This window comes from Carica papaya, chromosome 2 (genome assembly GCF_054855325.1).
Source record: "Carica papaya isolate Zhongbai chromosome 2, ASM5485532v1, whole genome shotgun sequence".
NCBI classification, from domain to species: domain Eukaryota; kingdom Viridiplantae; phylum Streptophyta; class Magnoliopsida; order Brassicales; family Caricaceae; genus Carica; species Carica papaya.
In genome coordinates, this window is record NC_142310.1 from 2,928,398 (window position 1) to 2,941,309 (window position 12,912).

General features: G+C 32.9%; 1 protein-coding gene across 3 annotated transcripts; it reads left to right on the plus strand.

Annotated features, from left to right (window-relative positions):
- The first annotated feature begins 450 nt into the window (after positions 1-450).
- On the plus strand, positions 451-11,820 carry LOC110819220 (pleiotropic drug resistance protein 2-like). 3 transcript variants are annotated; one of them, XM_088212670.1, is made up of 20 exons: positions 451-839; positions 1,575-1,695; positions 1,783-1,871; positions 1,962-2,046; positions 2,288-2,581; positions 2,674-2,764; positions 2,907-3,807; positions 3,901-4,061; positions 4,227-4,330; positions 4,427-4,592; positions 4,672-4,782; positions 6,090-6,220; positions 6,380-6,712; positions 6,801-7,091; positions 7,178-7,261; positions 7,369-7,502; positions 7,589-7,816; positions 10,833-11,004; positions 11,112-11,366; positions 11,523-11,820. In XM_088212670.1, exons 1-20 carry the CDS (start codon positions 451-453, stop codon positions 11,790-11,792), a joined length of 4,410 nt encoding a protein of 1,469 aa, XP_088068796.1. In that variant the 3' UTR covers positions 11,793-11,820. The 3 variants fall into 3 exon arrangements, with proteins under 3 accessions (XP_088068796.1, XP_088068795.1, XP_088068794.1); XM_088212669.1 differs by lacking the exon at positions 451-839 and having other exon boundaries at positions 1,531-1,695; positions 11,237-11,366; positions 11,523-11,662; XM_088212668.1 differs by lacking the exon at positions 451-839 and having other exon boundaries at positions 1,532-1,695.
- Positions 11,821-12,912: the final 1,092 nt, after the last annotated feature.

Genomic DNA, 12,912 nt, shown 5'->3' on the forward strand with positions numbered 1-12,912 from the left:
TGAAAACCAAGTTGAACATGTTATTATTTTTGATTAAATAAATTGTTAATAAAAAATTATAAATATATATTTAAACATATATATCCTTATTTTTTTAAGGATAAAATGGTAATTACAGATTTGAAGTGGAGATTCATATAATACATATAGAAAAAAAAAATGGGAGTTAGCCAAAAAGATTAAATTAAATAGATTTTTTGAGATCATATTATATGAAATCAAATGCGATCCTTAAAAGAAAAAAATAACTAAAAAAGTCAAGAAAAATCGGATTTCTTGGATTTGATTTCTTCTCTCTTTTCTTTTTGCTGGCTGTAAAGAATAGAAAAATTATAATACAGAAGATTACATTCATGTGATATTATAAATTCTCATTTTTATCATTTTACTTTTTCGATTTTACATTGTCTCAAGCTAAGAACACTTCTAGTTTACGTCACACATTCGATAATGGCGGGAGACAATCTCGCAAGAACACTGAGTCGACCCTCACTGAGTCGACGAGCAAGTCTTTCCTTTTCCTCTTCAAGTAAAAATAGTTGGACTTCGATACATCTTGGGGAGATTTCGAGTGACCCAACAAATGTTTTCGAGAATAACGAGAGAGAAGATGATGAGGAGGAGTTGACATGGGCGGCAATAGAACGACTTCCAACATATGATCGAATGAGGAAAGGGAGACTAAAACATGTTTCGGATAATGGTAAGGTTGATTACGAAGAATTTGATGCCGTCAATCTTGGTATTCGAAACAAGATACTTATCATGGAGAGTTTACTCAAAATCATCGAAGAGGACAATGAAAAATTGCTTCGTAAGATTAGAGATCGAATTGATAGGTTTGAATTCTCTTTATTTTTTTTTTCTATAGCTAGTTTAAATTTATTAATTTTATAGGCAACGAAAATTTTGGATTTAAAATGTATAAAAAAATTTTATTTTTAATTCATAAGAGTTATAGTCAGATAAAAAATTAAAATTTTTTTACCATTTAAGTTAAATAAATAAAAATTAAAACATTTATGTGCTTGAAGTACAATTAAATTAAATTGTGAGGGTAAAAATATAATGAATCCCATAGATAAATATTATATTTTTTTAATACTATCTAATTTTATACTGCTAAAAATTAAGAAAATATATATTTTTAATTGTTTTATAATTGGAAATATTTCTTAATAAATTTATATCAATAATAGTAAGAGCTCTTTAATTTTAAGTACAAGTTAGCTCTTAAGGTATATCCCAAGAGAGATCTTATTTCTCCATCTTAAGTAGTATAAATTTTATAATACTTTTAATATAATATTCTATGAATGATTTGTAATTTTTTTATTTTAATGTATATTTCAAAGTTCGAGTATGGTTCAAATTTTATTTATATGGAAAAAGAATAAGAACACAAGTGAAAAGCCAAAATTTAACAGAACGAAATTGAAGGCATCAATTGGTTTCATTATGTATAAAGTTTGTAAATTTATGTTCAAAACATGAAGATATATAAATTGAATAAAAATTTAATAGAACTTAACCAAACAAAATGTAATAATTTAATAATTTGTTTAATGGAATAGGGTGGGCGTTGAGGTTCCAAAGATTGAAATCCGGTATGAGAATTTATCAATAGAGGGAGAAGCATACATTGGAAACAGAGCACTTCCCACTCTGCTGAATTCTTCCATGAATGTAGTAGAGGTAGTCTCTTCTATTTTCTCACTCATATATTTTATATAATTATTTCTCAAAAAATGTGGGCACTGATACATTTTCCTTTCTGAACAGGAAGTTCTTGTGTTCCTCAGGCTTTTCCCGTCAAACAAAAGAGTACTAAACATACTCAAGAATGTCAGCGGCATAGTGAAGCCTTCCAGGTATATATCTCTCTCTAATCCATTAATGGCTTATGGCTTTTGTTTTTTGGTTTGAAGTTTGTTGATGGGTGTCTTTTCCATTTTTCCCAGAATGACATTGCTTTTAGGACCTCCAGGATCAGGGAAAACTACATTGCTGCAAGCATTAGCTGGAAAGTTTGATAAGGGTTTAAGAGTTAGTATTCCCTTGATCTCTTTTTTATATCATTTTTGTGTTTTACCAAGTTTTATAGTTTGTTATTAATAAAAAGAAGTTGAGGTTCATTGATTATATATGTGTGTTGGAATGATCTATGCATTAGTTAGATACTCTTGTGCTTAGTCTTTTAGAAAGTCATGGGATCAATTACAGTTTTCTCAGAATTTTTGTCAGCAAAGTTGTTATAAAACTTTGTTGTTGTTTGTAATTCCAACAGCTAACCAGTGGGAAGATCACATACTGTGGTCATGATACGAATGAGTTTATTCCCCAAAAAACATGTGCTTACATTAGTCAGAATGATCTCAATTTTGGAGAGATGACTGTCCGAGAGATACTGGACTTTTCGGGACGTTGCTTGGGAGTTGGTACTAGGTATGAATTATTAGCAGAACTGTTAAGACGGGAAAAAGAAGCAGGAATCAGACCTGATCCTGAGATAGATGCATTCATGAAAGCTACTTCAGTTTCGGGCCAAAAGACAAGTTTGGTTACAGATTACGTGCTTAGGGTTTGTTATTTATCTCTCTGCTTACTATAAAGCTCATTTCTTTTGAGTTCAAGTTTCCTGAACTTCCCTTGTTATGACCTTATATTAAACAGATGCTTGGATTAGATATCTGTGCTGATATTGCGGTGGGTGATGAGATGAGAAGAGGCATATCGGGTGGACAAAAGAAACGAGTCACCACTGGTACAAATTAGAGCCCTGGTTGAGGATTTTGACTATAGATGTTGGATTATTTTTTTGTACAATTATGTTTTACAAGAGTCCTTATAGTGCTACCTTTGAAAATAAACGAAGAAATTGAAATAGATTGTTTGCCTAAATGCAGGAGAAATGTTGGTTGGACCAGCTAAAGCTCTTTTAATGGATGAAATATCGACGGGTTTGGATAGTTCCACCACCTTTCAAATTATAAGGTTTATGAGACAGATGGTTCATATCATGGACATCACCATGATCATCTCTCTTTTGCAGCCTGCACCAGAAACGTACGATCTTTTTGATGACATCATTTTGCTTTCAGAGGGTCAGATAGTGTACCAAGGTCCACGTGAAAATGTGCTTGAATTCTTTGAAAGTGTAGGCTTCAAATGTCCTGGAAGGAAAGGAGTTGCAGATTTCTTGCAAGAGGTGACTTCCAAGAAAGATCAACAACAATACTGGAGTAGCAATGATGAACCTTACAGACACATCTCTGTATCGGAGTTTGTGCATTGTTTCAAATCTTTCCATGTTGGTCAAAGGCTTTATGAAGATCTTACAGCTCCATATGATAGATTGAAGACTCACCCTGCTGCATTAGTTAAAGAAAAATATGGAATTTCTAATTGGGAACTCTTTAACTCATGCTTTGCAAGAGAGTGGCTATTGATGAAGCACAACAGTTTTCTGTACATATTCAATATATGCCAGATTACCATGATGTCACTGATTACCTTGACAGTGTTTCTGAGAACAGAAATGAAAACAGGTCATATTGAAGATGGAGCAAAATTTTATGGTGCACTGTTTTTCAGTCTTACCTGTATCATGTTCAATGGGATGGCTGAGCTTGCAATGACTATAGTCAGGCTTCCTGTGTTTTACAGGCAGAGGGATTTCTTGTTCTATCCAGCATGGGCCTATGCTTTGCCAATTTGGATTCTCAAGATTCCTCTCTCCTTCGTTGAATCAGCAATATGGATTATCCTCACATATTACACTGTAGGGTTTGCGCCTGCTGCTAGTAGGTATATATGCTTATACATGCCCTACCTTCCTGAAAGTTAGTTATGATTATACAGTATGTTATTTTATTTACTCACTTGTTCAAAATGCTTCAGGTTCTTTTGTCAACTATTGGCATTTTTTGCCATACATCACATGGCTTTGTCTCTTTTCCGTTTCATTGCTGCACTTGGGAGAACAGAACTTGTTGCAAACACACTTGGTACAATGACAATACTGCTGGTTTTTGTCCTTGGTGGATTCGTTGTCGCCAAAGGTTATATTTCTTATAGGATAACTATTCCTTGGTGGATTGATTTGTTTATAACAATTACAACTATTTACAGAATTCAATATAGTGGCTATAGATGCTTAAATCTGCTTACAGATGTTCAACATAAAAAGAAATATAAGAATTCCATCTTCTCTTTCTCTTTTGCAGATGATATTGCACCATGGATGATCTGGGGTTATTATGCTTCCCCAATGTCTTATGGACAAAATGCTCTCGCCATCAATGAATTTCTGGATGAAAGATGGAGTGCAGTAAGACCTAAGATTCTCCAGAAACACAATTTAATACATATTCTATACCATATTTTGTAATTATTATAATGACTGCGTTTTATTTCTTTGATGTAGCCTAATCCTACTCCTGACGTTGCTGAACCCACAGTTGGAAAGGCTCTTCTTAGATTAAGGGGCATGTACACAGAGGAGTATTGGTATTGGATTTGTGTTGGGGCACTCCTGGGCTTTTCCCTGCTTTTTAATCTCTGCTTTATAGCAGCATTAACATATTTGAATCGTAAGCTCTTATTTCTCACGTAGATTTTCATTTCAATTTTAAAGTAAAAATTGATTTTTGACGTGGAAAAATAATGCAGCACTACGGGATTCCAAGTCTATTGCACTGGATAAGGATACTGATAAGAAGCAACCATCTTCACAAAGGCATCAGCAAGGACAGACCACAGAAGCAGGTTCAGGATTTATAGGTAAGCTATTTAAAGGTTTTTCATGTCCCTAGTTGATCTTACAAAGGAAATAAGTGAACTAAGGTAATGTAACTTAAATATATGAAGTTGTTGTGTGTATGTTGGATACAATGACTTGCAGGGCAATCTTCTGGTCCTCTAGGATCTTGTTAGGAATAGGGTTAGTCTGAAAACTTTAATTAAGTGCACTGACTACTTCATAAATTTCCTACCTTGGTCACCCATGTTTTGTAACTAAGGCTCATTGAAGAGAACTCTTCAATATCATAGAGTTACATACTATAAAATGAGGAGATATTGTTCAGAAACTGTATTGATTTCAATGGAATATATATACATTAGGAATAATCATGAGAACTAGCCTTCTCAGGAACTAAAATTTGATAACCTTCATACTCTAATAATTCTAGCCAAGAATAAACATGCATAATCTGATAATTCTAGGCCAAAGATAAACCTAGGTGCATAACACTATTAGTCAATGTGCCAACCATATCTTCTTCGACTAGTGAGTTTCACAGTTGTATACTTGCCCTATGAACCAATCATTTCTACTCTTTGTAATATTACTAATAAAATTACTTTTCTTCTTCAAAAGTTGCCTTTTGGTAAGTACCAAAGTAGGATATTTTCTAGTAACGTGGCAACCAGCTGGTGAAAGGCAACGGCAATGGATAAGCAGTTCGCTATTTTATGCATGGTAACATTGGTTTACTACAGCTTGTGCGACTAAAATAATTTCCCTTTGGTGGGTAGTATAGGCTGGAAAATCTCATTATTGCAGAATTTCCTGAGGTAAGAGACATGGAAAACAAGTGGCTGTGTGATTCCTCAAGGAAAGCAGACTTGTAAGCCTTAAGTAGAATAATACTGCAAGGAGCAGAATCTGGTGTTACACAATATTTTGTCCATGAAAGCCACTCCACCCAATGATGAGCACATCATTATTGAAGTATCTTAGGTATATCTTACTAGTGCAATAGAGTACCTCAATTATGCCATTGAACTGAGGGTGATACACGAAACTAAAAGAGAGCTTAGTACCACTCAGGCAAAAGAGATCCATCCAGGTAAAAAAAAAACTTGATGATTATGGCATCCCTATGACTTACAATGGACTCAGCTAACCCATTTAATTTAAAAATTGAGTTAAATGAATTACTAACCATAACTTATATTCTTCAGTCTGAGGGTGCCACCCACATCTACCTCCAAATTGATCATTTCCAGCCTCTATTATTGTTGTAGATACTTTTTGTTAATTTTGCAGGTGTATATGTGAATGATTACAGCTCTTTCTATGGCAGGGAGGAACATTTCTAATAGGTCAAGTTCAAGTGTTATGGAGCCAGTAGCTGTGAATAAAGGAATGGTGTTGCCTTTTCAACCCTTATCAATGGCATTTGATAATGTGAATTACTACGTTGATATGCCTGTTGTAAGTCCTCATTTAAATATTTTTTCTTTTATGCCTTGTAAATTAAAGCATTTGCAAACTATAAATACTTTTGACAAAGAAGGAAATAATTCAGATAATTTGAAAGATTTTGAACTTCACTCTTGTATTTAATTTTTGAATGGGGTTTGTCCAATTCAGGAAATGAAGAATCAAGGAGTTGAAGAGAATCGCCTTCAACTGTTACGAAACGTTAGTGGTGCATTTAGGCCAGGTGTTTTAACAGCATTAGTTGGTGTAAGTGGTGCTGGAAAGACTACTTTGATGGATGTTCTTGCAGGAAGAAAAACTGGAGGATACATTGAAGGGGAGATCAGTATTTCTGGCTACCCAAAGAATCAAAAAACTTTTGCTAGAATTAGTGGTTATTGCGAACAGAATGATATTCATTCTCCACATGTAACAGCTTATGAATCTCTTGTTTATTCTGCTTGGTTACGTCTTGCAAAAGATATTACAGCAGAAGCACGGAAGGCACGTTGTTTAACACTTGAATTTATAATCAATGTACAACGTTTTATCATAAACTTTATAATTAATGTTTAGATAATTTTTATCACAGATGTTCGTGGAGCAAGTAATGGAGTTAGTCGAGTTAAACCCATTAAGAAATTGTCTAGTCGGTCTTCCAGGAGTTGATGGCTTGTCAACTGAGCAACGAAAAAGACTTACAATAGCTGTAGAATTAGTGGCAAATCCATCTATTATCTTCATGGATGAGCCAACCTCTGGCCTTGATGCTAGGGCTGCTGCAATTGTTATGCGTACTGTGAGAAGTACGGTGGATACTGGGCGAACAGTTGTTTGCACAATTCACCAACCAAGCATAGATATTTTTGAAGCCTTCGATGAGGTAGGTATATGTTCAAAGCTTTCAAAATATCTAGTTGTTGACTTGCCTTGGTTCCTTTTCTAATTTGATTTTCCTTATTCGTATAGTTGTTGTTGATGAAGAGGGGAGGAGAAGTCATTTATGCTGGCCCCCTTGGTCGCCATTCTCACAAGCTTATAGAATATTTTGAAGTCTGTATCAATTGTCAAATATATCTCAAGTCATTCTAGGAGTTCCTTAACAAGTTCATTTTATTTAGTTAGTATTTATAATGGAAGGATTTACGTATATATTGCAGGCTGTTCCTGGAGTTCCAAATATCAAAGATGGCTACAATCCTGCAACTTGGATGTTGGAAATCAGTTCAAGTGCTGCCGAGACTCAAATTAATGTCGATTTTGCTGAAATTTACTCAAAATCTGAACTTTATCAGTAAGTAAAAATTTGTAATTCATATATTAATGCTCCATTTCTAGACCTAGTATTTAGATTTCTTTTCATATTGTTTCTTTCGCCAGGAAGAATCAAGAGATTATTAAAGAGATAAGCAGTCCAATACCAGGATCTAAGGACCTTCATTTCCCAACCAAATACTCTCAAGACTTTTTCACTCAGTGTAAAGCTTGCTTTTGGAAACAACACTGGTCCTACTGGAGAAACCCACAATACAATGTCATTAGATTGTGTCTTACAATTTCTACTGGCATTATATTTGGACTTATTTTTTGGAACAAAGGAGGAAAGAGGTAAGTGAAAAACTATCTTGTGTTACATTTATATTATTGCTAAGAATAGTATTGATGTGTTTTTTATTAAATACTATAACTCTATATATACATATCTTGTAGAACGGAAAAGATCATAAATAAGTAATTATAATTAATTATATAGAGTGTAATTTACTCTTATATCATTTAATTTAATTTAATTCTTTAACACTTCTCTTCAAGCTGGGGAATATATGTTGTCAATTCCCAGCTTGTCAATAAGAGTTAAGAATATTAGACTGGTTAAGTTTTTAATTAATACATCTATTAGTTGAGAATTGATAGACATGTATGATGTACATACTAGGACATGGTCAAGTTTGTTTTTGATAAAACGTTTATCGATCTCAATATGTTTGGTTACGTTATATTGCACCGGATTGCATGTAAGATTTATGGCTGACTTATTACACAGTAGAGACACATGAGGTTTTCTTACTTGACTCTAAGATCTTTTAAAATTTTTATTATCCATAATTAGTTCACATACTTTTTGTGTCATTGCTCATTATTTTGATTCAGCACTTAACCTTACAATTATATTTTACTTCTTACTTCTTTAGGTGACTAAGTTGCCTCTAAGGAAGATACAATATCTTATAATATACCTGCTGTCTACTACTAACCCTACATAATGTATATTAATATAGACTTGTAGGAGTGATTTATTACTCTTTTTGGACATAATTCTTTTTTTAAGTAACTTTTTTAGATAATGCAATATTCTGTAAGCTGTTTGTAAGTGCACTTTTTTCTGATTGTGCATGAATTTACTTATAACACTCACTGTACAGGCAATTATGATCTTGTATGGAATGTGCATATCAATCTCTAAACTAATATTTGATATATTTTCTTAGTTTCTAACGTATCTTCTTCTGCTATTCCTTATGATTAGATGAGAATCTAATTGGTTTGCATGCTAACTTGCTTGAGTTTCAATAGGTTATGAATGTATTTTTACTAAAAAATAAAAAATTTAGAATTTTAAACAGACGACTTCAATTGCTAAAAAATATTTCAACTTACCAAATTTTTTGATCTGAAGTTCTTTTATTAGATACTATTTTAGTATCAGTTTTTCTTTTTCATCATTATAATAATGTCATCAACATATATTAGGAGACACACCCCTACTTCTGAGTGTTTGATGAATAGAGTATGATCTCCTTAAGTCTGCTTGAATCCCATATCTATTATCACTCTTAGAACCTACCAAACCATATTTTTGGCAATTGCTTGAGTTCATCAGAGTCTTTTTTAGTTTACATACCTTATTTGACCTTGTTTTTCTATCAAAGTTTGGTGGAATATCCATATAAATTTTTTTTTCTCTATGCAAGAAGACATTTTTAATATCAAATTGTCATAGTTGCCAATCAAAATGAGCAGCTAATGACAACAAGATTCTCATCTTGGCTCTTGGTGCGAACTCCTGCTAGTCTATCTATATATCTCTATACAGCTATTTGTTACCAATCTCGCTTTATATCTCTTGATTGTCCCATTTGCTTTATACTTTACTGTAAAAAATTATTTACATCCCACTACTTTCTTTCTTTTGGGTAGATCCATCATTTCTCATGTATGATTTGTTTGAAGTGTCTATATTTCTATATTCATATTATTTTTTCATTTTTTACAAAATAATATCTCAAATATTGTATTAAGAATACACTTAGTATCCAAACTTATGAAAAAATTTTATTAGGATGGTGAATACTTATCAAATGATAAAAACTATGAGATAAGATAAATAGAATATTTACATTCTTTTATATCTTTACAAAGTGCAATAAGTATATTATTATCAAATTGCATAAATTTTTTGGAATTTATTTTAGTTTTAGGATAAAGATCGGATTATTGGACCGATTTATGCTCAATATTTGATATCTTTCTCATTGTATACACATGAAAAAATATGGTCTATTATGATCTCTTGAGTAGGTGAATGTTCCGTTAGGTTTTAAAGGTTCTCTTATGATGATGGTGTTGTGTGACAAAGGTGATAGGATAAAGTCCATTAAGAACTCCGTATCCTTATTTTTCAATATAAACTCCCTTGAAGATAAGATTGCGTGAAGTAGAATTATTGTTCAATGAATATACGTTCGTAAAAATATAAAATATTTGGATGGGTAGATAGTAAAAATTGTATGCATTTTGAGAGGAAGAATACCCTACAAATATATATTTTAAAACCCGATGATCTAATTTTTCTTTTTGATAGGAATAAATATGAACGAATGCAACACACCTAAATATCCGATGGAGTAGATGGTTTGTGATACTTACAGTTAGGTAAAATTTTTTGAAGTATTTGTATAGGACTTCTGAAATCCAGAGTGTTGGTGGGCAGATAGTTAATAATGTAGTTGGTAGTAAGGTCAGCTTCGTCTTAATATTTTTTGGTGCGTTGTTTTGGAATAGAAAAATTTTGGCGAAGGTTAAAAGGTGACTATTCTTACATGTCACTATTTCATCTTGTTGTGAAGTATGGATGTAAGATGATTCATAAAAAATTCATTCCTGATAGTGATAGAAGAATGATGAAAGCGAGTTACTATTAACTTAAAAATATAAAAATACACAGTTCACATGAAACCAAGAAGATTCAAAAGGTCAATACCCCTACTACTGTTGATTGACCCAATAATTTTTTTAGTCTAAAATATTTCTCATTTAACACTTAGTAATAACATATCTTTTAAACATAGAATAACTCAATAAATTTTTTTGGTGCAAATTCTCATCTTTCAAAGACCTTAACCAAGGTTGTTGATAATGTCTCGAGCTCTTACATTGAATTCATTAAGCACATATCTCTTTAATAAGCATTGGTTTGTCTCTTATAGTTTAAGTAATAAACAGTCTGAACTTATTTTCCACATAATTTTTTAATTGCATTTTAAATTTGATGTTCGTTTTATCAGAAAATTATCATGGTAAAGTTCATGATCATAGAAGTAACTAAAATATTTTGTATAAACAGAGAAAAGCAACAAGACTTGTTAAATTCTATGGGAGCTATGTATGCTGCTGTTTTTTTCCTTGGATCCACCAATGCATCTGCTGTACAACCTGTTGTAGTAATTGAAAGAACAGTATTCTATCGCGAACGAGCAGCTGGGATGTACTCAGCATTACCTTATGCATTCGCTCAGGTACTTAAAAAAAAGCTTAAACTTTCTTCATTTGAAAAATCCGAATCAATGTTAGGACGTACGCTAGCTTACAAATATAACTAATCTGATTATTTTGTGCCTTGCAGGTTGCCATAGAGACAATTTACATTTTCATTCAAGCTATTTTGTATGCTCTATTACTTTATGCTATGATTGGGTTCGATTGGGAGGTTAAGAATTTCTTTTGGTTTTTCTTCTTCATGTTCATGAGCTTTATGTACTTCACACTCTATGGCATGATGGTTGTTGCCCTTACTCCAAGTTATCAAATGGCTGCAATCGTAATGTCCTTCTTCATCAGCTTCTGGAATCTTTTCTCCGGCTTCCTTATTGCTAAGACGGTATATATCTACATATGTGTGATTCAGCATGCTACTTCTTTAACCCAAATGTATACTAATGGTTCAATACATGCTAATACAAGTATACCAATTTCATACAAAGATATATATTTATATATATACACATTGATTTCTAGCTTCTGATCATATTTACAGCGAATACCAATATGGTGGAGATGGTACTATTGGGGATCTCCAGTTGCTTGGACAATCTATGGCCTCATAACATCCCAACTAGGTGAGAAGCTTGATTATGTTGGTGTGCCTGGAGAGGGTTCTATTACAGTGAAGGCATACTTGAAGGATTACTTTGGATTTGAATATGACTTCCTTGGAGCTGTTGCTGCAGCCCATGTTGGATTTGTTGTCCTGTTTACTTTTGTTTTTGCCTATGGAATTAAGTATCTTAATTTCCAAAAAAGATGAGTTGTTAATTGAATATATAAAAATAATTATTTACATAAAGAAATATTTACATCCCAAAATCTTTTATTGCTTTTTACATTACAGTATTGTAGTTCTTGTTGTATTTATTGTATATTTGTCCCACAAATTTGATTTATTTGTTACATCTCTAATTTTATTCTATATTTACTTTAGTTTTCTTATTGCAAGAAAAAAAATAGTCAAAAACTCAAAATATAAATCTACTTTTGATTAGTACATTAATAAAGTAATGTCTTAAACTTAAGCACTACTACTAAGTCAACAATTTTTAAGGTCAAAGCAATAGTCTCGACAGTTCAAATTTAAATCGTAATACTCGGGTCTGGAATTTGGTTTGGAATTAATTTTTACATTCGAAAATTGTATAAAAATCTAATTTTGAAATTAATAAGATTTAATTTAATATGAATTATGAAAAAAAATAGGTTAGAGATGAAATTGAAAATAATTTTGAAAAAAAAAGGTGAAAATTTAGGTTCGGAGAGTATTTTTGAAAGAAAAATCAGAAATTGGAGGTCAGAACACAATTTTGAAAAATTATTGGCAATCCGCATGCCATGTGATCGGACAGTCCGGAAGCGTTCCCGCATGCGTGGACGGTCCGGATCCATTTTTTCCCCATCGGATGGTTACGATTAAATGCGATGAACAGTTCAAATTCGTTTCATCTTTAAACGCGATCATACAGTTGAGATTAAATCACGATAAATGGTTCAGATTTATTTTCTCTTTAAACACGATCGGACGGTCGAGATCAAATGCGATAAACAACCCATATTGAACTCAAACCCTAGTCGCCAGCCTTCCGCTAGAGAAGAAGAACCAGTCGTCGGAGAAGGGAGGCGACTGCCACCCGCCGCCGCGATGGAGCCACCTCCGACCGTAAAAAAAGGCAAAAATTCTCTTATCCTCTCGGGATTTGATTCTGAACACTCCCAGGCTAAATGGAGCAAAAAGAACGACGGATAAGCTGAAAACCGCGGGCAAAGCCTAACAGCGCCACCGCGGGTAAAATCCAAAACCTTCTCCGATGAGCCCCTTCCCGATTCCCGTTTCATGCGATTTTTTCACCATTGTGATTACCGTTCTGTTTTCTACA

Bases quoted from the DNA above. Each gene is read 5' to 3' on its own strand.
- LOC110819220 (XM_088212670.1), top strand. From the start codon at position 451: ATGGCGGGAGACAATCTCGCAAGAACACTGAGTCGACCCTCACTGAGT. The intron at 4,593-4,671 runs GTAAGCTCTTAT...AAAATAATGCAG, and splicing joins AGCATTAACATATTTGAATC to CACTACGGGATTCCAAGTCT. The intron at 11,367-11,522 runs GTATATATCTAC...TCATATTTACAG, and splicing joins GCTTCCTTATTGCTAAGACG to CGAATACCAATATGGTGGAG.